The 23,142-nt window shown below is 43.5% G+C and overlaps 1 protein-coding gene across 2 annotated transcripts in view; it reads left to right on the forward strand.

Moving 5' to 3' along the window:
• The first annotated feature begins 584 nt into the window (after positions 1 to 584).
• DCX (doublecortin) overlaps positions 585 to 23,142 on the forward strand; it is an 81,271-nt gene continuing 58,713 nt past the window's right edge. For both annotated transcript variants that reach the window (XM_052813720.1, XM_052813721.1), the window contains exons 1-3: positions 585 to 937; positions 2,486 to 2,876; positions 13,459 to 13,799. In XM_052813720.1, the coding sequence (XP_052669680.1) occupies positions 2,513 to 2,876; positions 13,459 to 13,799 (705 nt within the window). In that variant the 5' untranslated portion in view covers positions 585 to 937; positions 2,486 to 2,512. The remainder of the gene's footprint in view (positions 938 to 2,485; positions 2,877 to 13,458; positions 13,800 to 23,142) is intronic.

Raw genomic sequence — 23,142 nt, forward strand, 5'->3', positions numbered from 1 at the left:
TAAAGATGGTACCAGCACCAGTGGGGTTAGGAGCGAGGTTAGTGGTGCTTCTCTTCTAACTGCAGGACAGAAATCTCCATCCAGACAGCAGGTGAAAGATTTTGCTGTCAAAGTGAAAGAGCCCAATACAATTTTCTAACAGCTGAGTCCTCCTGCAGTGGAATCAGAAAAACTTCTCTTAGTTTGGGATATGAGCCAGGCTGAATCTGTTGGGTTAAGCTTGTGTTGAATGACTCCATCCTCAACCCCTTGGGGATTTGAATGAACTGGGATTCAGAGCTCTGGCTTTGGCTTGTGTCCAATGTTAAGGGAGAAAAATTATTCAGGGGCGCCGCATGCAGAACCACCAAGTGAATTCTCCCTTTCTGCTTGCCAGTGTAAACCATGAATACTGTGTAAAACCAATACAGGAGCAGGACTGTGCCCAGTTCCACTGGTCAACTTTTTTCTTAGTTGCTTTCCTAACGTACAGGAGTCTTTTGCCAGCACTGTAGCACACTGTAGGATTGTAGCCATGACCTCCCTGTACTGGTAATCCTATAATATTGGTGCATCAGTCCGATTATGCTCTTTTTTTTAGCAGGGCCAGATGCTTTCTTGGTGAAGCTAGAGCCAAGGGGAAATTTGCATCCTTCAGAACATCACCCCAAAACTTGCCCCTTTAAACTTTTTGTTTACCCATCCGTTAACATGTCCAGAGCTGGAATGAACGCACCCTTTTTTTCTCAAATACAGAGAAGACTACAAGCAGACGACTGATGGTGAGAGTAAAAACCACTGAGGCAAAGTTACCGTGAAGGGATGGAACAAGGCACTAGGACCTAGGAGGCGTCTCATCCACCCTGGCAGGAATTTCTTGCTTGGAGCTCAGACAACAAAGGCAGAGTGAGCCTGGTTTTCTTTCTCTCAGCATCTCCACCCTGCGCGCTGAAAACCGGTGAGTAGAGCTTTTTTGAGTGACTTGCATGCAGAAAAGTAACAGATGTCAGATAGAAAGGAGAAATCTTTCTCTTAGTACCTTACAGCATCTGCAGTTCATTTTAAAATCAAAACCCCCTGCATCCTCTGATTCATTCCCGAAGTTGCTTGGATGTTTCATTGTTCACTGCATGACACCAGACTGAATCTACCCCAACCGGCATCGTGGGGAAAATGTTCCCAACTTGGGGTTTCTGTGCAGATCGCCTGCATTGTCATCTTCTGCTTTATTGCAGGCTGGGGACAATGATTTTTCTTGCACAGGTCACATTGACATTGTAAAATACAGGGAAGGAGCTTCGTTCTGGCAAACGTAAGGGGTGGGGAAGAGATAGCAACAGCTTTTTCTAGATTTACACCTGGCTGCCAAGTGCTGGTGTAAATCCCCTTTTCTGCCCTGGGTTAACATGCAAGCAACATACGTGAGTTGCATGTTCCTGGTTGTGCTGGGGGAGTGGAAGGGTCTTTCTGTTGCAGGGTTGGGGGTTCCTCCTCCTTTTGTGTTGGGGTTTGGTGCAGGAGGAAGGTTGTTCTTGAACATAAAGTAGAGACCATGCAGAAATTCCTGCTTGCTGGGTGTCAGCTCAAGTCTCAGCTTTTCTGTGCTAGTTGGTTGCGCTGGGAGCCCCCCGTGCTCAGAACAATGAAAGGTGAGCTAGCAGGGGCGGCGTGTCCCTTGGGCAGGGGCACTTCCAGCAATTAAATCACTTAAGGCTGGAAGGGGGGTGGAAATAGCCCCTTTATTTTCTCCTCCTCATTGAACGGGAGCAGAAATGCAATTCAGAGGAGACTCGGGCTGAAAAGAGCTTATCGAAGCCTCAATTCAATGACAGATTTTTCTTTCCAGTCATTTCTTCTTAGAGATGTAGGCTGGTCCTGAGAATTGATTGATGGGCTAGGAGGGGGCTGCGGATAGGGGGAAGGGTGGGCTGGATCTCATTGCTAACCCTTATTGAACAGGCTGTCACAAAGAAACTGCTTATTCCCCTGTGACCATTCTTTCATAAATGCCAGTTTATTCTAATGTTAAACATTCAGATGCTCTGGTTCCTTCCGTGATTCGACAGATTGAAGGGCTGACTTACTGGGATCTCCTTGTTTTCTGTTGCCAAAGGAAACCTCACAGGGCTCAGAGGTTTAATTCATTGCCAACTGGTGTTTGGATGAGTTTTTGGGGGCTGAATTGTGATTGCTGTGTATCCCTTTGGCCCCAAGTCCCAATTTACTGCACTTTGAAAACTCCCAGGTGCAGGAGCAGACAGCTCTCTAGAAACATGTTCCCTGCCCCCAGTAGTTGGATCCCTTTCAAAATGTGAGGACCCCTCCTACCCTCAGTCCCCAGAATCTATACAAATCTGGGTCAGGGGAGGGGGTGCTTCCCAAATGCATCTGTCCTGCTTCAGACACAGCTCTTGCATTAGTGTCATTTTTCTCTCTGGATTGTGGCTCTGCTTGGCTCTAACCTGTCCCTTTGCACTCCTTCTCTCCCCATCTCCTTCCTGCTCAGCTTCAGATCTTTAGGGTTCACCAAACTATGGAACTTGATTTTGGACACTTTGACGAAAGAGACAAGGCGTCCAGAAACATGCGAGGCTCACGTATGAACGGGTTGCCCAGCCCCACTCACAGCGCTCACTGTAGCTTCTACAGAACCAGGACCTTACAGGCACTGAGTAACGAGAAGAAAGCCAAGAAGGTGCGTTTCTATCGCAACGGGGACCGCTACTTCAAGGGGATTGTATATGCCGTGTCCTCTGACCGCTTCCGAAGTTTTGATGCTCTCCTGGCTGACCTGACCCGGTCCCTGTCCGACAACATTAATCTGCCTCAGGGAGTCCGTTACATTTACACCATCGATGGGTCGCGGAAGATCGGGAGCATGGATGAGCTGGAGGAAGGTAATTAGCATCGCTGTCTGGTGCAGTGAGGAGGCGGGGTGGGAAGGGGGCTGCACCACTTGGGTCTGCTGTTAAGGTCACATTTCCTGGGGCGCATGGGGATGCTTCTGCCCCTCTGTGCTGAACCCGCCCGTTCGCCTTTCCCTCCGCAGAGGTGCGGGAGAGGGTGGCAGTGCAAGGGCTGACACCCCCAGGATGTCCGCCGGCACAATCGCTCCGGTGCAGATGTGGAGCCGGAGGGGTGTGTCTTACTCTTAGCTAGAAATGGCTGTGTCCATCGCTCAGGGGGCTGTCTGAGGGCATCCCCACGTCCGTCCCAGCTGGGGGTTGGGGTGTCACAGATGGGTGCAGGGGGTGGCTGAGGGGTGATGTGGGTTTCCCGCTGGGGTAGATGGGTGTGACTGGAAAAGTGAGGGGTGCTGAGGGATTCATGCAGTGCGTGTGTAATGGGGCTGAGGGGGATTTATGCACTCTGTGTATTGGGGGTGTTTTAAGGGGTTCATGCACAATGTGTGTGTATAGGGGTGTGGTCAGGGCTGTGCAGGGACTTGAGTGTGTGTGGAATGGGGTGTTGGGGGGGCATGCAGTGTGTGCATGGTGGATGTGTGGAAGGTGGGGTGTTAGGGTTTTTTACAGTGTTTGGGGAGTGTGTGGAGGGGTGTGTTGGGAGTTCACGCAGTGTGTTTAGAGGGGGGAGTTCATGAACAAGCTGTGTGTATGGAGAAGGGGGGGTTGCACTTGGTGAAATTTGGGGGTTTTATATATATGTGTGTGTGGAGGAAGGTGTAAGGAGGGCTCATTGCAGAGGAGGTGTTGGGATTCCTCAAGGGGGTTTATGCACAGGGTGTGCTTTGGGGTTTGTGCTCAGGGAGCGTGTGGAGGTGTGTTGGGCTGTGTGTGTGCAAGGGGGAGTGCTGGGGGGGTCTTGCATAGCAATATGTGTGGAGAGGGCGTTGGGAGTTCATGTGCTGCATCTGAATATGGTTCATGCAGGGTTCGTATGGAAGGGAGGCGTATTGAGATGTTCAGATGGGGTGTGTGTGTAAGGGGGTGTATTCTGCAGGGACTGTGTGGGGTGGGGTGGGTTGCTGTGGTAGGTCTGTGGGGGAATGTGGGAAAGCATCCCCTGCGTGGCAGGTCCGAGTGCGCAGGGGATGCTCAGGGCAGGTCTGAGTGTATCCCTGTATCTAGAGAGGGTGTCGGTGTGCCTGTTCCTCTGAGTGTCACTTGAACTGTGGGATGAAGGATGAGTCAAAAATCAATCCTTCTGTCCAGAGGGGGTGGCCTGGGGGCTGGCTTGCTCCTCTGGAGCTCAGCTGCCAGCCTTGTCTGTGCCTGGGGAGCTCCCTCTGCAGCAGTGGACTGCCGCTGTGGGTGCTGCCTTTCTTGGGGAGTGTCAGGAGGACCCCCAGGATGAAATTGCTACATGGCCAGTCCTGCCTCCTTGCCCAAGGCATGGCCGTGGGCAAGCTCTGCTGGCAGTGCAGCCGAAGTGGGGTACACAGAGGACACCCACAGCCACCCTGCTTTTCTCTTTCTGGAGCAATTCAGATATTCCATTCTTTGTTTGGACCTGGAATATTCTGATTACTCTGTTGCAAGAGGGGAGTTGCTCTTCCCTGTTCCTCGATGTTTTCCTCCAAGCAGATGACCTGGCTGATTTGGTAACTACAGAAAATCCACAAGGCTTCTGCCTTTAATAAAAGACAATGTATGTGAGTGTGTGAGCCACTGAACTGAAGGGGCAGCCTCAGCAGTGAGTCATTGTGTGACCTTGACTAAAGCATCTCTCCCTAGAATTCCTTATCTGTCAAGTGGGATATTCATTTCCCCAAAATACTTTATGGGGACAAGCACACAGAATAAATATTGGTTTCCATAGAGGAGTTTTACTGGAAAGAAATTGCTGCCTTTCAGAGAGATGATGCAGTCCTAGTGGAGTTATTCTCAGCCCAGTTACAGCTGTCAAATGGAGGTGTGGCCTCCCTTAATTTTAGAGATTCTGCCATGTTTCATTCTGATTGCTTAATATGGCCACAGCCTTTCTCTAATGGCAACTCTCAGTCCTGCTTGTCCTAGGTTTTATGTAAATTTTCAGGAGTAACTCCACAGGAGAAAATGTACTTCTTTATTCTCCTTTTATCTCCTCCTGCTTTTTGTCAGTGAAGTTAAGAAACCTTTAGTTGTTCTGGGTTTTGCTGCAGGTAAGAAGGTACCTAGTTCCTGAAAATATTTTTTACTGGTTCAGCTACAGGCAGGAGATGCTGGCATTTGGGTTCTGCCTTTGTTCTGCCAAAATGGTATCTGGAAACAGCACTGGAGAAGTGGCACTAAAACAAAAATAGGATTGTCTGTGTGGCTGTGTCTTCAGCAGAGCATCAGCTAGGAAAATACAATCTGAGCAGAGTGAAAACAAAGGAATCCAGTGTTTGAAAATGCAAAAGTAGACCTGCATGTTGTTATTGACAGTTTAATGATAACAATATTCCCATATTTCTAGGGATGACATACACATCTGTTGTAGAAAAGCAATCTGGGAAAGACATTACTTTTCATTTATAATATCACGGCTGTAACCAACCTTGTGGTAAACTATGCTGTTAGCTTGGGTGTTTGTGTAAGTGTGTACTAGGTACATGCCTGGAAAAACAGAACTTCAGCATAATTGCGCTGTGACATACAAGAACAGTACATACACAAACAGTATATGTTTGCTGTATAAATTAGCTTTCTGGCTGGAGACTGAGGGTAACTAAACCAGTTCTAGTTGCTATCATGTGACCAATTTATTACTGTAATTTCCAATAAACAAGTAGAACCTAGGAAAACAAGTCATCAGAGAGGCTCATCTCAATAGTTAGATTGCAAAAGATGGTGAATTACTGATAATATTTCACATCCCGTTCTAAGTACTCGATTACTTCTGCATGATTTGAAAATGTGCTTATATGGTGTAGTCTGAATGTACTTCTGGAGGGTAGAGAATGATATTGCATGATACCAATATCCTTGAGACAGACATTTCAGGTGAACAAAAACCACTTGGTGTGCTGCTAATTAAATCGGACTTGAAAATAACCCTTTTGGTCTCCAGAACCAGACTTTGTAGTCTTTTCTTCCCTGGCATTCAGGGTTGTTCTCATAAGGTTCTGGATGGATGTTTTACTTCCCAGTCTGTCCAAGATGGAACAAGTGAAGTCTCTCTTACTCTTTGATCACATCCCTCCAAGCTGCCAGTCAGGATGTGCCCCTTGGTCCTTTCCTGTATTGAACCCTAAAGCCTGACATTTTGGAAGCCCACCAGGACTCTGTCACATAGGTGCTTTTTGCTGCCTGCTGAGTTCTTCCTCACCTGTCACTGTCTGCTTTTCCGTACTGCCTCCTGTACCAGAGAGCTGTCTATGTCCATGTCTCCCAATGACCTTTTCTCAAAATCCACCTGTCTGATCATTTTTTTCTCCCTCCATTTACTCATAATGGCCATCTTCCATCACTGTAGTCATTGTCTTAATCTTGACTCCCTATTTTCAGCATTCACTTTTAATGTATTTATAAATAATGCACATGCTGCCATAGATTAGGACTGTATCCTATTACTGCACTGTTACAGCTGATCCTAACTACAGGTAAATTGCTGACAGCATCTCCCACTTGCATACTTCTTGGCTGAGTCAGGAGTATGAGTCAGGATATTGGGCCCAAGTCCTATTATCTATCATGGCTGTTTTATTCAATAAGTGAATCTTTTGGAAAAGAGCACCAGGTGATCTTTATTCCCTTTCATATTATAATTGGTTCTAGTGACCAAGGCTTTATGAAGTCAATATATGAAGCTGCCTTTATAGATTATTGGTGAACCACTGTTGTAACAGTTAATTCTGTGCCTTGTGCTGTGAGAAAACTTAACTGTGAAAGTCACTAAAAAAAAAATCATGTGCCATCTTTTCCAGCCTTGCTCAAGCTGATCGTAGAGCAGCTCACATTGTCATCCAAGTTTCTCCTAAAATCTAGTTGCCTTTGACATCTGGACAGGGTAGCTTGTTCTCTGGTTCATTTTGAGCCTCTGTGTTCTTGTAGACCCATTGTGATGAGATGGCAAATTCTCCCTGCCTCAGCTCTGATTGCTCTTTTTCTTTGAATGGAGGGCTGGATAAAGGTAGAAGCTGATGTTACGCATTGACTTCAGCAGCAAAGATGGCTTAAGAAATGCTGTTCTTGGCCACGTGTTCCAAAATCAGGTTGCAACTTGCTGTCCCCACTGTCCCACAAATGAGCTCTTTGTGGGACAGAAGATTTTTTTAGTCCACTTCATAATTTTGCTGCTTTCCCATGTAGCCCCGCTAGCAGTTTCTTGACATAATGAAAGGGTTGATGAGGTGCAACTTGAGAGTGAGGGAAAGGCACAAGGCAAACTCCTGGCTGCTGAAGCCACTGCAGCTCCAGGTTAACCTCAGTACTGGTGGAGACTGGTTTGTGTCCTCTGGAGGGAGGGACTGACACTTCTCCAGAAGCCCAATTCCCCACTTGTAAAGATTAGATATTTGTCGCAATGTATTTAGAGGTGCTAACCAAATGGGGCATCCTACTGTGCAAGGCATTATTTAAATGTGTAAGAAGAGAGAGCTCCTGCCCAGGGAGATTATGGTCTGAATGTGTCAAGGTAGAAGAAGTTGTTATTACTGATAAGGTACTGAGATGCAGAAAAGCAATCTGACTTGTTTGTCCAAAGTCCGTAGGTGAGACAAAGATGGAAGTCAGAGCTCTGAGCTTTCTTGTTCAAGTGCTTTCATTGCCTTCCCCTTTTTCAGGGTCTTGTCAGTGGTTTGGAGGTACTTATATATTTCAGGGTTTTTTATTATAAGTGGACTTTGGATCTGCTTCTAGTCAGTGGCTGATTTCATGTGAATTAAGTGTCCTTTGCTGTGTATGGTCAGGGTCAGAAATACACATGGAAATAAAACCATCAAATACAAATATACCATGGATTAGACATGGTCAGTAAAGTCAGAAATGCAGACATATATTAAAACTAGAACTTAAGAGACTCAACATTTAGTCGAAACTGTAGAGCTTCTCCCTCCTGAGCTCCTGGTATGGTTAGACTGTTAGGCAGGGCACAGCCCCCCTTGTGTTGTTTTTGGAGGGCCCATCCGAGGGTAGATTTATGTCCTTGTCCTATGCTGGGCTACTTGTCTGAAATTTGTTCTTGCCTCAGATTAAACACTAGAAAAAGCTGAATAGGATTTTGTTTTGCTCGGTGGGGTTTCATTGCAAACATTCTTGGGTTGTGTGAGATATTCCAGAAAGCGTTTCCAAGTTTTTTTGTATCCTGTCATGCCCTGGGGAATATTTTCCAAAATCTTGTCCAGGAGTGTTTAATCATAGGAGGGGCTCCACCCTTGAGCTGTACAGAGCCTGGTGTGTGCTGGGACTGAGGGGTTTATAGGAAGTGTATTGAAACCTCCACCCAATGTATGTGTGTTCCAGTTTGCCTGGAAGACTGAACTTCATGTAGTCCAATACTGAAGTCTTGGTAATCTGTGGCATTGTTTTCTATGGCTATTGTCCTGACAGCTTGGCTAATTACATCCTATATAACAAAACTTATCCTTGTGGTTCTGTTTTATTTGCTTGCTCATCCTGGCTGTCACACTAGGACTGGTGTTGTCCCATAAATTCTTTATGGACATCGTGTGGTTTTGAAGGCGATTTGGTAATCACACATTTCTTTCAGTTTTTCAGCAGAACAAGAGGTGCTGCTTTCTCATGGGAGAGCTCCCTGTGGAAGAGTCAAAAAGGAAGGAAGCTCTTCCAGAGTTCATTTTGCCATGGTGGAGTAGGTCTTGAGGCAGAGGAAGACCCTTTTTAATGCATAAAGTAGCAGGAAGTTCAACGATTTGAAACTAAAGGCCTACTTTAACACCATACATAATGAACTCTGCAAGGTATTAAGTCTCCTTAATTCCCATTGAAGTCATAGTAAATCCCATGAAACATGAAAGCTGGGCACAGTAGCATAATCTCAACTTTGCGACAGCAGAACTAACAACCAAAATAATTGACTGCAGCCCACAGAGACTGTTTTTGGAATAACTGTTAGCAGTTACACTTTCAAAATGGCCTCAATCCAGCTTTCCCGATTTTTCTCGCAAGACTTCTGCCCACAGTTCATTATACTTGAAAACTTGCTGGTGCATGCTGAGAAAGGATAACTTTTTCTGAAAGCACAGCCTGTCATTTTTAGCATTGTCACAAGGAGCTGCTGTAAGAGGGTTGAAGGATTAGCGCTCATCTTGAGCTTAGATTTTCTCTAAGAATCCTTCTCTAAGGCAAACCTTATCTTTGCTGAGATCACCCCTTCTCTAGGAGCTGAGTAATCGCCTTGTGCTTCTATCACATTGGTAGCACAGTAACGTGTGATGCACTTGTAGCCAGAGTAATTCAGCGTGATACAAGCTGTGGCTTCAAATGGCAAATATGCTGATCGTGACTTAAGGTCAAAGATCTACAGTCAGTCCATCTATTGCTAAGGGCAGGATAGAAGGAATAAATAAATGCCTTGGCTGGTTTGGTGGCACGATAGAAATTGTGACACCTCTGGAGCACACTGGCATGATGACAAGTGCACATCATCCTGCAGGGCTTTGGCTTCACAGTGCAGAAAGGACATCTTGCACTGACCTGGCACTGCACTAAAAAAATGCTGTCCTTAGCACCATTGGTGTCATGCCCATAGTGTGGTGTTCAGCAGCAGATTGGATCTTGTCAGGACGATGCTTCTCAGTCTTACAAAAGCTTCCCACCCCCAACGCATGAGAGTTTCTCTTTGGGCCTCCCATTTGGGGTTTTGTTTGGAAGTAATGACATACCTTCTCATGGCTTATAGTTGGATTTCTGCACATGTACACAGCTGCTTGCTGTCTAAAGACGTGTTCCTAAAAATATTTGTGCACAGATTTTTATGCTTAGGGCTGGGGAGCAATATACTTCTTGGAGTTGTTTCTTTTGCTTTTGACAAAGATCTCACATCCACTTCCTCCCCTTTCTTTCTGTTATGCTGTGCACATCTTCTGCAACTATGCTGTGTCTATCAGTTATATTTCTTTGACTGGCACAGTTGTACACCTTGACTTCTCATTATAGGCTTAGCATAGATAGATGTAGCGGAGAAACCAAGAAACCACTCCTCTTTCTATGGTAGCACTATTCCCCATAAGATTTCTCTCTTTTGTGATCTTCTGGCCATAGTACGCGTGTTCCAAGCTGCAAAGTTCACAGGTCTTTAGCCCATGCTTGTCCAATCCTGCTACCACCTCATGGTAAGGTTTGGGTAAAACTCAGCTGTGGGAAGTGAAATAGCACGTATTCCTGGCTGGCAAATGGTAAAAGGCACGTGCCTCACTGAGGAACTTGAATGATAATTTTGCTGCTATTTGAGGGCCATAAACTGAGTTTGGGAAGACATCAGCTGAAGTGATTTTTAAATTAAGTTAAAGCTTCAGGTTACATCTTTAGGTCAGGGAAGAAGGAAAGAAAAGCTCCTCTTCCCTGGAGCTGTACTGCTACAACTGCAGAAATGATGCTGAGAAGAGCTGCTATTCTGAACTGCCATTCTGAAGTGTCACTCCAAGCAAATTGCTGTCCAGTTTTAGAATTCAATAAAATATTTGCTAGGGTGTGGGTGAAATGAAACAAAGTGAGGAAGGGCAGATTACATTTTCCACTTGTGACGGTGAGCATAATTTGAAAGGCCAGTGTATATATACGCACAACTCCCTAATACCACATTTGTGGAAACAAAGACTGGGAGAAGACTATTGCCTTCAGTATATGCTGTTGTAAATACACTAGACAGCTGTGGTGTGCAGTGAAGAATTTCAAACCATTCAGCTGGAACTAAGAGTAGTAGTACTCTACCAAACAGACCAATAATCTCTTCTGCTTACTTTAAGACATGGAACTTATTAATGGAAAATACATTCCAACACCTCACATGTTTATAGAACACAGGACAAACACGTACTTTCTTTCATTGTGGCATCTTCTATTCCATAGTATTATGTAAACCTAGATGAAAGTCAAGCCTTGCAACACTTCAGTGGCAGATATTGCTACTTCTGTTCTTCAGGTAGGGAAGCAGAGGTGCAGGTGAGGTCAGGAGCTTCCACAGGGAGGCCTGGGGCAGGGGTGAGAATAGTATTCAGATCACTTATTCGTAGTATTGCATTTAACCATAGAAATCCCTTTTCTCAAAGGATAATGCTACAGTTCTGTTGAGCATGCTTGTAAAGTCTGCCGCCCAGGGATTATGGGCTTGGGAGGGCTCAGGTTCTTAGGAGGGCTAATTCCCTGCGAGCATTTCAAACTCCCCTTGCTGCACTTCACACTCGGTTGTGAAACTGGAGAGAAGCGTGGGCCCCCTCTGCACCAGGTGTTGCTTGGCTGAAGCAGATGAATAAACCACAACTTATCACTTATTAATCAGAAAGATTTAAAGTATTCAGTGCTTCTGGAAAACAATCATATCTCCAGTGGGAATTCTTTATAATGTATGGTACTCTGTGGGGTATCTTTATGCTCTATTGAGTCAGACTCAAGAAATGTAAGGAATTAAGGAGCTTCACCTATGGGTACTACATGGTCAGTTTATTGAGGGGTTTTGCTGGCAGCATACATGCCTCAAATACAGATTTTTATTGTTTGTTCAAGCCAACAGAACCTCATGGTGGGACTATTGCATTAGTTTGGGGTACACTAGTTGATAAAAAGCCCAACTGACAGTGTTCATCATGAACCTTGTTAGCTCTCTTTTTCCTTCTGTATTTCTGTTCCATCTTCAGAAGGGAAAACAGAATATCTACTTCCTGTTGAGAAATTACTTTGGTAATTTTATGCAACTGGGGAGATGGAGAAAAGCTGCAGTTGGTGGTGTAAGCACCACGAGTACACATCACTTTTTGGCAAACTGGGTATAAAGTCGGAGTTAAAAAAATAGTTAGCATCCTGCATCTTTTCTACAGCTGCTTGTGACATCAAACACTTAGCAGTAATAAGCGCATAAATACTACACAGACCATTGTTTTAAGCCTATTAAAGCCTTCTGTTTATTATGTACCTGTCAGTGGTCTCACCATAATTTCTATGAAGGGATCGTCTCAGTGCCTCCATCAAAAATGCAGTTTACTCAGCAGAATTTTCTGTGGAAATCAGTGGGCTGTTTGGAAATCCATATTTACACCTTTAACAATTGGATGTCAAATCCTGCCCTAGAGATCCTGTAATGGAAAGCCAGACTCAGATGTCAGGTAGGCTTTTCAAAGATGTCCAGGCCCTGGAGTTTGCAGTAGGGAACAGATAAGGAAATGCAGCCAGTCTGTTTATATGAAGAAGGATTTTTTCTTATTCAAAATAGTTAAATCTATATTTTGATTTCAAACCTATTGTAATATTTGAAGAACTTCATTCTGTAAGATCAGCCCAATAAAACACTGAAAGAAACTCCATTAGATCCTACAGGTACCCATGTTATGCCTTCAGTTCCTATTAAAATTTAATCTAATGGTGAGACAAAAGCTTCTTCCTCTAGCAATGACTGACTTTTTTTCAGTGCATCCTCAAGTGCTCAGCAGCCTGAGTCATTTCAGACTAGACAGCTACATTCCCTTAGGGATACTGTTTTACAGTCTCATTCTAGTAATAACTCTTCTAGCATCCATCAGATTTGCAGGCCCAAAAGAAGATCCTACAAATCCTTTAAAGTGCTCTTAAAACCTTAGATAGGTAGGATCCTGTAAATTACAGACAAAGCTTGAAACTAGTTTTGGATGGGGTAGGGAAGGGCTTTTTTGTGAATTACTAACAAGACTGTAACCCTTCTCTACCATGTCTAAATTTGGATTTAATGTATTTTTGGTTGGTACCAGTCATATAAAAGCAAGCAGTGGTATTTGGTGTAGTGTTTTATCTCAGCTGCCACTAGGTCTGTCCTCTAATAAACCACTGACACTATTACAAAGCATATTTGTTATGCCTGCTAGATTTATCAAAGCTGCTTTTGGTAGAGACTGTTCAGTACCAGATTTTCATTATTTTTCAGGCATGACACAAAAGGTACTTTGTGGATGAATGTTGATATCCTCTTGGCAGGGGATGACAGACTGAAGTAGTAGCTAGGTCCGTAAAGATGGAGAGGAGCCTGGCAAATTTACAAAATAATTTAGGTGATTAAATGAATTTGGTGTTTAGGAGCTTTTAGACAGCTTAGTTGCATCTTCAGGTACCTAAATACCTTTATAACTCTCATCTTTTTTAACCCCTGGTTCATGTGACTGAGTGGTAGTATTATTTGCCGATGCAAGCTATGGCTGACTTGCTTACTTTGGGGAAATACTAGTCATATTTTAAAAAAGCATAAATATAAAATTAGACAAAATGTTTTAATAACAAGCTGTCATGGAAGTGATAATGAAAACAATTATTAATGATTTACGTGATTAATGGGGGGGAAATGTATTGTGTCTGTTTTTCAGCAGTCTTACGGTAATAACTGTAGAATTAAACTGGTGTTCATTTCTTTCAAAAGGGGAGAGCTACGTCTGCTCATCTGACAACTTCTTCAAGAAGGTGGAATACACCAAGAATGTCAATCCCAACTGGTCTGTCAATGTGAAGACATCTGCCAACCAGAAAGCACCTCAGTCTCTGGCCAGCAGCAACAGCGCTCAGGCAAAGGAGAACAAAGATTTTGTGCGTCCCAAGCTGGTAACTATCATCCGCAGTGGGGTGAAGCCCCGGAAGGCAGTCCGTGTGCTCTTGAACAAGAAGACTGCTCATTCATTTGAGCAAGTTCTCACCGATATCACTGAAGCTATAAAACTGGAGACGGGAGTGGTCAAAAAGCTGTATACCTTGGATGGGAAACAGGTAGGAGATTTTGCAGATGTTATGTCTTTTTCTTTCTCTTATCTTGAGGCTTTGCTGACTCAGAACAATTTTTGAAGCCTAAAATTAACCTGAGATGATCGCTGCCATCTGTTCTCTTAGAAGTCAGACTTCTCATGCCAGTGGTTAAGTTACTAAATTTTCACTGATATTAATATCAAGTAAAGAATGTAGCCAACCGTCTGAGTGAAACAGATGCTTCATCCTGCACGCCAGCGTGCAGTGCGTGTCTTCCGGACTAGCTAAATAAGTAGCATGGGGAGTTCAGCTCACAGCCACCAGTTGATTTGGCTCTGAAGTAATTGCAAGAACTCTTGAGCTTTGGATTCACTAAGTGAAAATGTGTTGCTCGACTTTCCTTGCCCTCAGATGAAGGCTTGCAAAGATAAAGTAATTGATCCAAGCATGTTCTTCTGGCTAGCTCAGTAATTAGCAGGAAAAGCAAGGAACTGTGTTGCATTTTCTTGTCTAAATGCATGAAGAGATAACATGCAGAAAAGGATTTGGGTCAAAAATATTTAGTGGGTCATCATAATGTGCTTCATGTCTACATTTTCCTGGAACTGAAGGAAACATCTGTCTCTTGTTAGCAGCTACACATAGCAGCTGTATCTATGAAAACCCTTAAAGGAATGTGGAGGATAACTTTGGGGACTGGGAAGAGCTAGATTCTTCAAGGACAATTCTGAGCTTGATTTAACAGTTCTGTGTCTTCTGTAACTGAGGGATGATCTTATTTTTGTCACTATTTTTCTTGCTTCAGATTCTGGAGTGAGGCAGCACAGCTCTTGTGTGGGGGCTGGATGCTGGCTGTTCTAGGGATTGATGCTATTGCTTTAAATTAACTCTCTTCCCCATCTTTTGAGAAAATTATTCAAATACTGGCTCTTGAAATACCATGCCAACCCTAGGCAATGAGCCCAACTAACATGCAGGCTTTACATATGAAAATGTTCATCCTTCTAACCCCAAATATAGGCTTATAAAGTGTCCCGCACAGTCTGGGAGCTGAAAGTAGCATGTCACTCTAACCTGTCTGATAGCCTTGCTTTGTCCCAACCTCTGTATTCTGCACATTAGTGGCTGCTTCTAGCTTCAGATATACAAAAATCTCATCTGCCTGTCAAAGCTTTTCTTTCCACTTGTCTCAACCCAGCACTTTTTCTTTATAAGATGTGTAATTTATACACAAGTGGGTGACTTTCCAGATAGACTGTCCATAGATAGAGCAGTATGCTGTAAATAAGCAGTGATACAGGGAGTGATGTACTGGAAACCTTGGAAGTGGCTGGGGGAAGAGGAAGGAGAGAGTCAAATGATCTGTCCTCACTGAGGAAATCATACATAGGCACAGGACCGTGCATTTTGAATCACAGCAGCTTTACAAAGGGTTTAATAGATGGATCTGGCCTGAAAGCAGTTGCCTGCTCTTGCTGACACAGAGTCCTGTTGCTCTCACAGTTGTGAATGAGGATCTTAATCTGAACCTGTAAATTGCCTCAGTTCTTTGAGAAGAGCCAGCATTTTGGAGGCGAGATATTGTTTTGGATGGTATGCAGAAATAGGGATGCCCCATGAGCTTCCATCAAACTGTTCTCTTCTCCACCTTTTAGCTGGTAACAGGAGTAAGTAGTGTTTCCCCCTCCACCTCTGACTGGAGAGCAAGACCAAATCAGCCCATAAACTGAACTGAGTTTGTGGCCTGGTGACTGGACCAGCCTGTGAAATTGTGTTAATTCCTAAGTGGGGATTTGGGAAATGCTGCTTGCTCTCAAGTTACAGATTGCCTAGAGTAGTGCTGCTGTGGGGTAGACTGCAACCTGTTGTTGGAGTGGCTGCCTTGCATGGGGCTACAGCCAAGCAAGGGGCACAAAGGTCTGTGTATTTAGCAATTCCTACTGCAAACTGTTGTCCATAGCAGACACCACACAATACATGACTCTCCTTGAATCAAAAAATAAAAAGCAACCTTGTTTTCTTCACGTCAGGCTCTGATAGCTGTACAGTGCCTGGTGCCTTAATTCAGCACTGTTTTGACTGGGCAACCTGACAACTTCACCATCATTTTTTGTTGCAGAAATGTGATTTCAGTAAAGTCTGAGTAAAGATATCACATTTAACTTGTTTTGCTGGCTTTATGATTCACCATTTTATGAAATGTGATATTTCATTGTGTGTTAGAGACACCACGGGGAGCTTCACTGCATGCAAATGTACACGCAGTATTGCAATTACTAAAATGAGTGCGATTTTGTAATTTGACAATAATGGAATGTTTGATATTTGTTTGTGGCATTAGTTACTGTTGAAGCATCCTGAAGAGCAAACCTGGTTCACCAAGGCTTTGTTTTTATTGGAAGGTTTCCTTCAATGTTTGTTTTTTTAATCTACATTTATTGGAAATTTTCCACCTATGTGAGTTCTTAATGTTGAAGCTAGAGCTAGAAGCTTCTGCTGTGGGTGCAGTGTTTGCTGTTAAGGTTTCCGTGACATACTGCTCCATAAAATTAGACCTTCTGACATGATATTAGAGCTTTTTGCATGTCTGATTCTGACATTAGAAAGAGATTCTTGAATGCCTAATTTTGACAAAGAGTACTTTATTTTCAGGAGAAAATATTCATGCAAAAACGCAAGCTGCTCAAAGCTGAAATACTGACAAGAATCCTGACAGTCTGTCTCTTTGAGTGTCATCAGAGGCACGTTACTCCCTCTGTTGTGAAATGATAAAATTTACAAAGGGAACGTACAAAGGAAAATCATCCTTCCTCAGTCCATGAGCTGTAACTTAATGAGGGGAGATGATTATTTTATTTATAGGCATTTCCATGGTGTTCATCAGTAGAGTAATCAAGATGCTTCAGAAGTACAGACAGTAGTGGCAATGATAGAGTGGTGTGTAAATAATTACATTTCTATGCACTGCAGAGCTGCTGCATTTGGAGTGAGAAAGCAGTTAATTGAGAGCTGGATGGGGTGTGTTTGAATAAATGTGACACCAAAACAACAGTGAGGCTAGTTTTTTTTAGGGTAATTTTGTTTCTTTTTATGTCTTGCCTTGTTTGTAGAAATATGGCCCATTTGAAACTTGCTAAATGAGCATCTTGTGTTTAAGTAGTTTATTTATCTTGGTCTTGTACATACTTCTAATGCCTTGTGCCTTGTCTGTCTGTACTCAAGATCCTTCCCTCCTTGGAGTGTATCATCACCTCTTGATGGACTCCCCAGAACTCAAAAGGGGTTTCAAATTGTTGACCAAAAATAAGTCATGACAGAGAATCACAATAGGGATTTAACTTTTGAACTTTCATGACCATATAGGAAATGGTATAGGTCAAAGAATTCAGTGCATTAAACAAACACTAGATTGGATCAAATTCAGCACTTGGTTTCATGATTACAACTGCTGTTGTGTTGAGATGTGTAATATATGTAATTAATATATACATATCTAGGATTGAATTTGGTCTGATCTGTGGATCATGTTGGAAAACGTTTGTTTTGGTAGATTCTTTCTCTTTTTTTAAAGTCTTAGTTATATCCAGTGTCCCAAATAAGTCTGGATTCCTGGGAGCACTGGCTACTTTATAAACACATGATGACAATTTCTGCCTCATGTTGTTAATAAACCAAATTAGAAAACAGAATTTGAGACTGTGGATGAAGTTGCATTCAGATATTTTGAATGCAATAGTCTGAGCTAGACTTTGCAAATGTTGTATAGATTTACTGTCCTGTTTGTGCTTGAGCTTCTTTCTCACCATGGTGTACAATAAGTAGGTGTTTTCTGGAAAAGCGGAGTCTGTTTCATCGCTGACAGCCCAATGCCCATCTTCTGCTTTCTGCACCTTGCTTTGCGAGTAGTGTCTGTCTGCATTCATTCCTGCTTTTAAGAAGTGACCTGTAAAAGCTAATGTCTTCTGTATGTACTGAACTTCTCTTTTCCTGCGCTGTCTTGTATTCCAAAGTCTGTGAGTTGTTCAGCAAGTATATGAAAAGAGGTAGTAACAAAAATTAGTCCCTTTTTTTTTTTGTGATTGGCTGAGTGGATGATACTCTGAAGTGACCAGAAATTCATCAGGCATGTTCAGTTGTACTTCAGCATTAAGATATTTTCTGTGGTATGGAATTCCTTCTGCTTTTTCTCCAGCTGACATATTGCCATGTCTTCATTAACTAAATATCCCATTCTGTGACCCATCAATTAGCATCACCAAATAAGCAGAATAAGGTGCTGTTCAGAGGGGAGAGAGCTTGTACGCTTCAGTTTCACATAGATATAGACATTCTGGTCAACAAGCAGGGAACTGTATGCGTTTTTAGCCATGATAACATGCAATGATCTCTTCTGAACTTTGAAGTCTTCAAGCACAGGGAGAAGTCACACATGTGCTATTCATTGGCTTTTATGTAGCCTAGACAAAGTGCTTCTGTTCCATCTGAGTGTTAGCTGTCTCATCAGATGAAATTATGTACATTTTCATATGTCAGGGCATTTGTGACTGTGCTTCCAAAAGAATTTCTAGTCTTAATAAAATGGTCCCCTCTAGCAGTCTTTGCTTTGATAAGGATTTCATGTGGCAGGTGATGAGTGAAGTTCATCTTTCTGTTTGCAAAGCTGATGCAAATGCCTAGGAGGCCAACCCACCTCTCCTGTCCAGAGAAGAAGTTGCCATTTCATCTTAGATGACTTGCATTGAGGAAGGGCAGCAGCCACAAAGGGAGAAGCAGGATGACTAAGCTCACAACAGGTTAAAGGTTGGGTCTTTGGGACCAAAGCCATCAAAGTAGCTGATAAAGCAGCTCCTAGCACTGCACTACTACTAAAAAGCTACCTTAGATGCATCCATACAAGTTGCACTGGAGAAACCAACCAAACTTTGGAGCTGTTGCACTGATTTTAAGCTGGTATTTGGAAACAAACTAGTAAAAAATTCATTGCTCAAGTGTCAATGCTAGCCGTGGACCAAACTCTGCCAGGATAGTGTAGCTCTGTTGATTATATTAATGAAGTTGTATCAATGTGACATAGAACAAGGTTTGTACCAAAATATACAAATGCCTTTAACGGCTGTAATCTGTATTTGATGCTCAAGAAGAAGGTGAATACCTCCACGACGTACCTAGTAACATCTGCATTGCTGAAAGATCAGAGGGAAAATATTCCTTCTAGAGCCCTGGAGATAGTTAACTTACACCCTGAGGCATGAGGTTCAAGGTTACAAAGCAAGCAAATTGGTTTGCGTTATTACACATGTTGAGGGGTAGGATGTCAGAAACTCCTCATCCTTCTGAGACTAGGTAATTGACTGCCCTTTTGGACACTGAAAAACTGCACTGAAGTAACCCCAGAATAAAGCAGTTTCTTGCACTTGTGTAAAGCTGGGATCTAGCCCCAAAGCAAATGGGAGGGAAGAGCAGGAGATGGGTGCAAGTGTGTTTTGCATCCTGCATGCTGCAAAAGGCTCTACAGCAGGCAGTGCTAACAGGGGAGAGGCAAGTCCCATCTTCCCTCCCTGCTGCATAAAGCTGGAACAATAAAACTGTGTCTGTTTTGCATCTTTTTCTCAGTCCTTTCTTCTCAGTGCTTCTTGTTAACTGCTGAGATTTGGCAGGCCTTGCATAAATCTCCCATTTTGATACCAAGAGGACAGGCTGGATCGCAAGCGCTAGCAGAGGAATTGTGCAGGCAGGGTCTTTGCCCACAGCTGCCTCCCCCGATAGATCGCTCAGGGTGAGGATTAACTCCCAGCTTCACTCCTCATTGCTTTTGCAGACTACTCTGACTTAGGGTGTTTGCATGAGATTATTCCTCTCTAGCAACCACGTGTCATGCAAGGAAGGTTAGTAATAATGTATGGGCTGAAGAACTTCTGAACCCAAGTCACTTATACTGCCAGACAACACAGCCTAGTTCTCTACCTTTAGGGAGCTCTTAGTCTAAGCTGGAAATTCAGCATTGCCTGATTCATGCAATGACTAGACACTAACACAGACAAAACCAATTAGTCTGCAGGTGTCCCTTAAGGATTTTATCATTCGCTAGAATGAATAAGTCAAGCTTCCATGAATGTGTGTCTAAGTACTTATGATGAAATATTCAGAAGACTTTCTGAGATGTTATTCAGAAACCTTATGCTTATTAATTTCTGTTTACTTAGGTCTGTGGGCCGCAGAATCTGGGTGAAAAGGGGCCTATCTGGAACACTGTGAATCCTAATTCCTGCACTTACTAGAGCAGAAGCAGTCTGATCTCAGCAGCTAAAGTCTTGATCGAGTCTGTTCTCCTATGAGCATTGAGACTGACCTGGCTGCCATCAGTGAGGTCTCTAATCAGCTCCCCAAGGCATGTGCAGAGCAAGGGGAGACAGCAGAGGAGACCATCGTCTTGCAAACTTTGGTGGATTTTTGCCATTGCTTTGCCTCAGCCTCAGGTTCTGGAGGAGCTGTCATGCTCCTGCCTGCCATCCAGCAGGGCTTTGGTGCTGTGTATTCATCGGCATTTTGTTGTTAATGCAAATACTGGCTAAAGCTGTGGTGTATCTGTTGTCCTCTCAAGGCAGTGAGGCTCCAAGACCAGAAGTAGGCTCTAGAGTTGCACTGCTGCTTGCTGAAAATTGTTGATTTTCTAGAAACACAAGCCTTGCTAGTAGACATGTACTGACCAAGATCCATGTGAACACCTGCTACTCATGTCACAGATGGCAGGCTGTCAAAATTATTGAAAGATGCAGTCAGATCTGACCTGGTGGCCTAGAGGTACGTGGCCCCTGTTACTGAATCCTGGTGCTATTCACACCCCGAAAGAGATGTATGCTAAAAATTCAGTCCTCACTAGCATCTTTATTTTGGCAGTTCTTTCTGTCATACAGAGTGACACGTTCCCTTTTCACTCTGAATCCCAGGAGAGAAGATGATTATTCACTGTAGTGCCAGAGGGTTTATCTAGGAATAAATGGGCTGAAAATGAGCAAGGGAAATCAGGCTGAGTATCAGGAGCTGAGACAGGCAAAGAAAGCCTTGTTGTTTTTTCCATTGTTGGTTTGTATTGTCACATGAAACTAAGTTTCTGTTTCCTTTTTGGTGCTCAAGTAGAAATCCCACCTGTGTGAATGGGAGTCCCTCCTGCTCTGAGAGGGAGCAGGTTACCCTGAATGTATTCTGAGCAAGTGTCTACCTCAATGCGTGGACTCTAGTAAACGTCTTATTTCTTTTGATCACATAGGATAATCAAATACGTGTCTTTTCCCTGTTTGAAATGGGGAAATGTCTTGCTTATTCTGGTGCACCGGGGTCCTTAGTCTTAGGCTGTAAGTGGCATCACGTATAGTATGTTTGCTCACATCTCCCTACCTGTGGTAGCTCACAGAGTGTGTGAATACTCCCCTGAGCTCACCCAGTGTGAGACACCTTGAGAATTTGATGGCGGTTGGTGCCATATTCCACATCTTGTTGCAAGTTCCACCTCTTCTTGTCTGCCTGAAACCACTTCTTCGCTTGCCTTCTTAGCTCTTACTGGCCTTTGATCGAAAGGCTGTTTTCGCTCAGTAGCAGGTAAGTTATGACACAGCTTGTGCATACACTTCTCTTTAGGCGGAGCTTGCACTAGATGTGGGTAAAGGCATACGGCCTAATAACAGAGGCTGGTAAGAAATAGTGCGATAGAACCATCATCCAGCAGAACAGTATTTCCTTCTTTTTTGTCCCTGAAACTGCACATGGAACTGAACCAGTGATTATTATTTTTTGTATGTAGTATGTGCATCTTGATGGAGCTTAAGTGTTAAGGGAATGAATCCGTGTTGCAACGGGCCCAGACTGAGCATGAGAGGTTGTCAAAAGCCTCCTCATCGTGTCTTTTGAACGTGATGCCAGTGCCATTCAAAGGCCTCTGTATGGGACAGTAAGGGAACAAGGGATAGGTTTTCTCATGTGCAGAGGATGACAGCTTCCATCCAGCCTCAGATCTGCCAGGGATGACAAAAGATATTGGCACAGAACTGTGTGTAATAAAAGTATGTCTAAAGGAGTTGAGGAGAAAAAAAGTTGGATCCAGTCCATCCAGATTTTCAGAATTGGCTAAGGTAGGCCTGCATATGTGGGGAAGCGCAAAGACAAGCCATGAAAGCTGAGGGCTATTCCAACTTGTGTTCAGGGCTTCTCAGGCTGTGGCAAATTGATTAGCATACAGAGCTGGAATTGCAGGCCTGCTCCTGGAGATTTGCTTAGCTCTGAATTCAAACTGAATAGGGAAAAATAAGCAAGGCTAATAACCAGAGCATTCCCTGCTCCAAGCCATGACACACCCTCTCCCCCATGAACACACACTCACTCCTTTCTGAATTAATAGACATAGTTCTAGTTTCCTGGTTGACAGCAAGCAGGGTGTGTATGAGTATATGCATGTATATCTATCTTATAAATACATTTTACTAAGTATTGCAGAACACAACTCTGCATCTCAACTTGCTGTCTAAGCAGTCTAAACTCTCCTTTTAGTTAAAGGATCCCAGGGACTATTGTGCTCTGACAGTCATATCCTCGAGTGGTGTAATTGTTTTTTCTTCCCTTACTCTGATAAACCAAAGGCATTTTACTGGAGTCTTTAACTGCACTTCAAAAATGTTTGCTTACTTTTAAATTATTCTTTGAGATAAATGCAAATCTCATTGTCGTTAACAGTTTTTAAATTATCCACATAATCTAAACTAAATAGGAAATTTGGATGTGTTGGCTCATGATGCTTTTCTCTCATTTTTTATCTTGAAAAATACTTCAGTTCATGGATTTTTCAACTAGAGTGGGTGTAAGATATAGCCTGCTTTTTACTAATTATTTTTTCTTTTTTTCCCCAAATGGGGGACTTGGTTATGAACAGAATGGACAAAAACCAGACATGGGGAAGATGAGATAATATGCACCATTCATTAGAAGGATTTTTCCAGGGGATTTTGCTTCGGTCAGAATTGGCGTGAGAGGTCAGTCCTCCAGGTCTGAGCTCTGTTATCTGGAGGACAATGAACACAAGGAGCTTTACTGGCTCCACAGGAATAATTATGCAGCCAGTGAGCCTGCAGGGCAGCAGGGGAGAGCAGGACTCCAGGCTCCTTCCTTGCACTCCCCTGCCCTCACCATCTGCTCTGTGCTGCTTATCTGGTACTCAGTCCCCTGCGGCTGCCAAGGCCCCACAGCTCTGGTTCTGCTACTGCCTCACTGTGGACATCGCTCCCTGGTTGTGATGGACCAGTTCAAGCCACCGCATGAAACGCCTAGCCATGCTAACTGTGCTACTGGGAGAACAGCTTATGGCTACAGATGTCTGTCT

This window comes from Harpia harpyja, chromosome 18 (genome assembly GCF_026419915.1).
Source record: "Harpia harpyja isolate bHarHar1 chromosome 18, bHarHar1 primary haplotype, whole genome shotgun sequence".
Classification (NCBI taxonomy): domain Eukaryota; kingdom Metazoa; phylum Chordata; class Aves; order Accipitriformes; family Accipitridae; genus Harpia; species Harpia harpyja.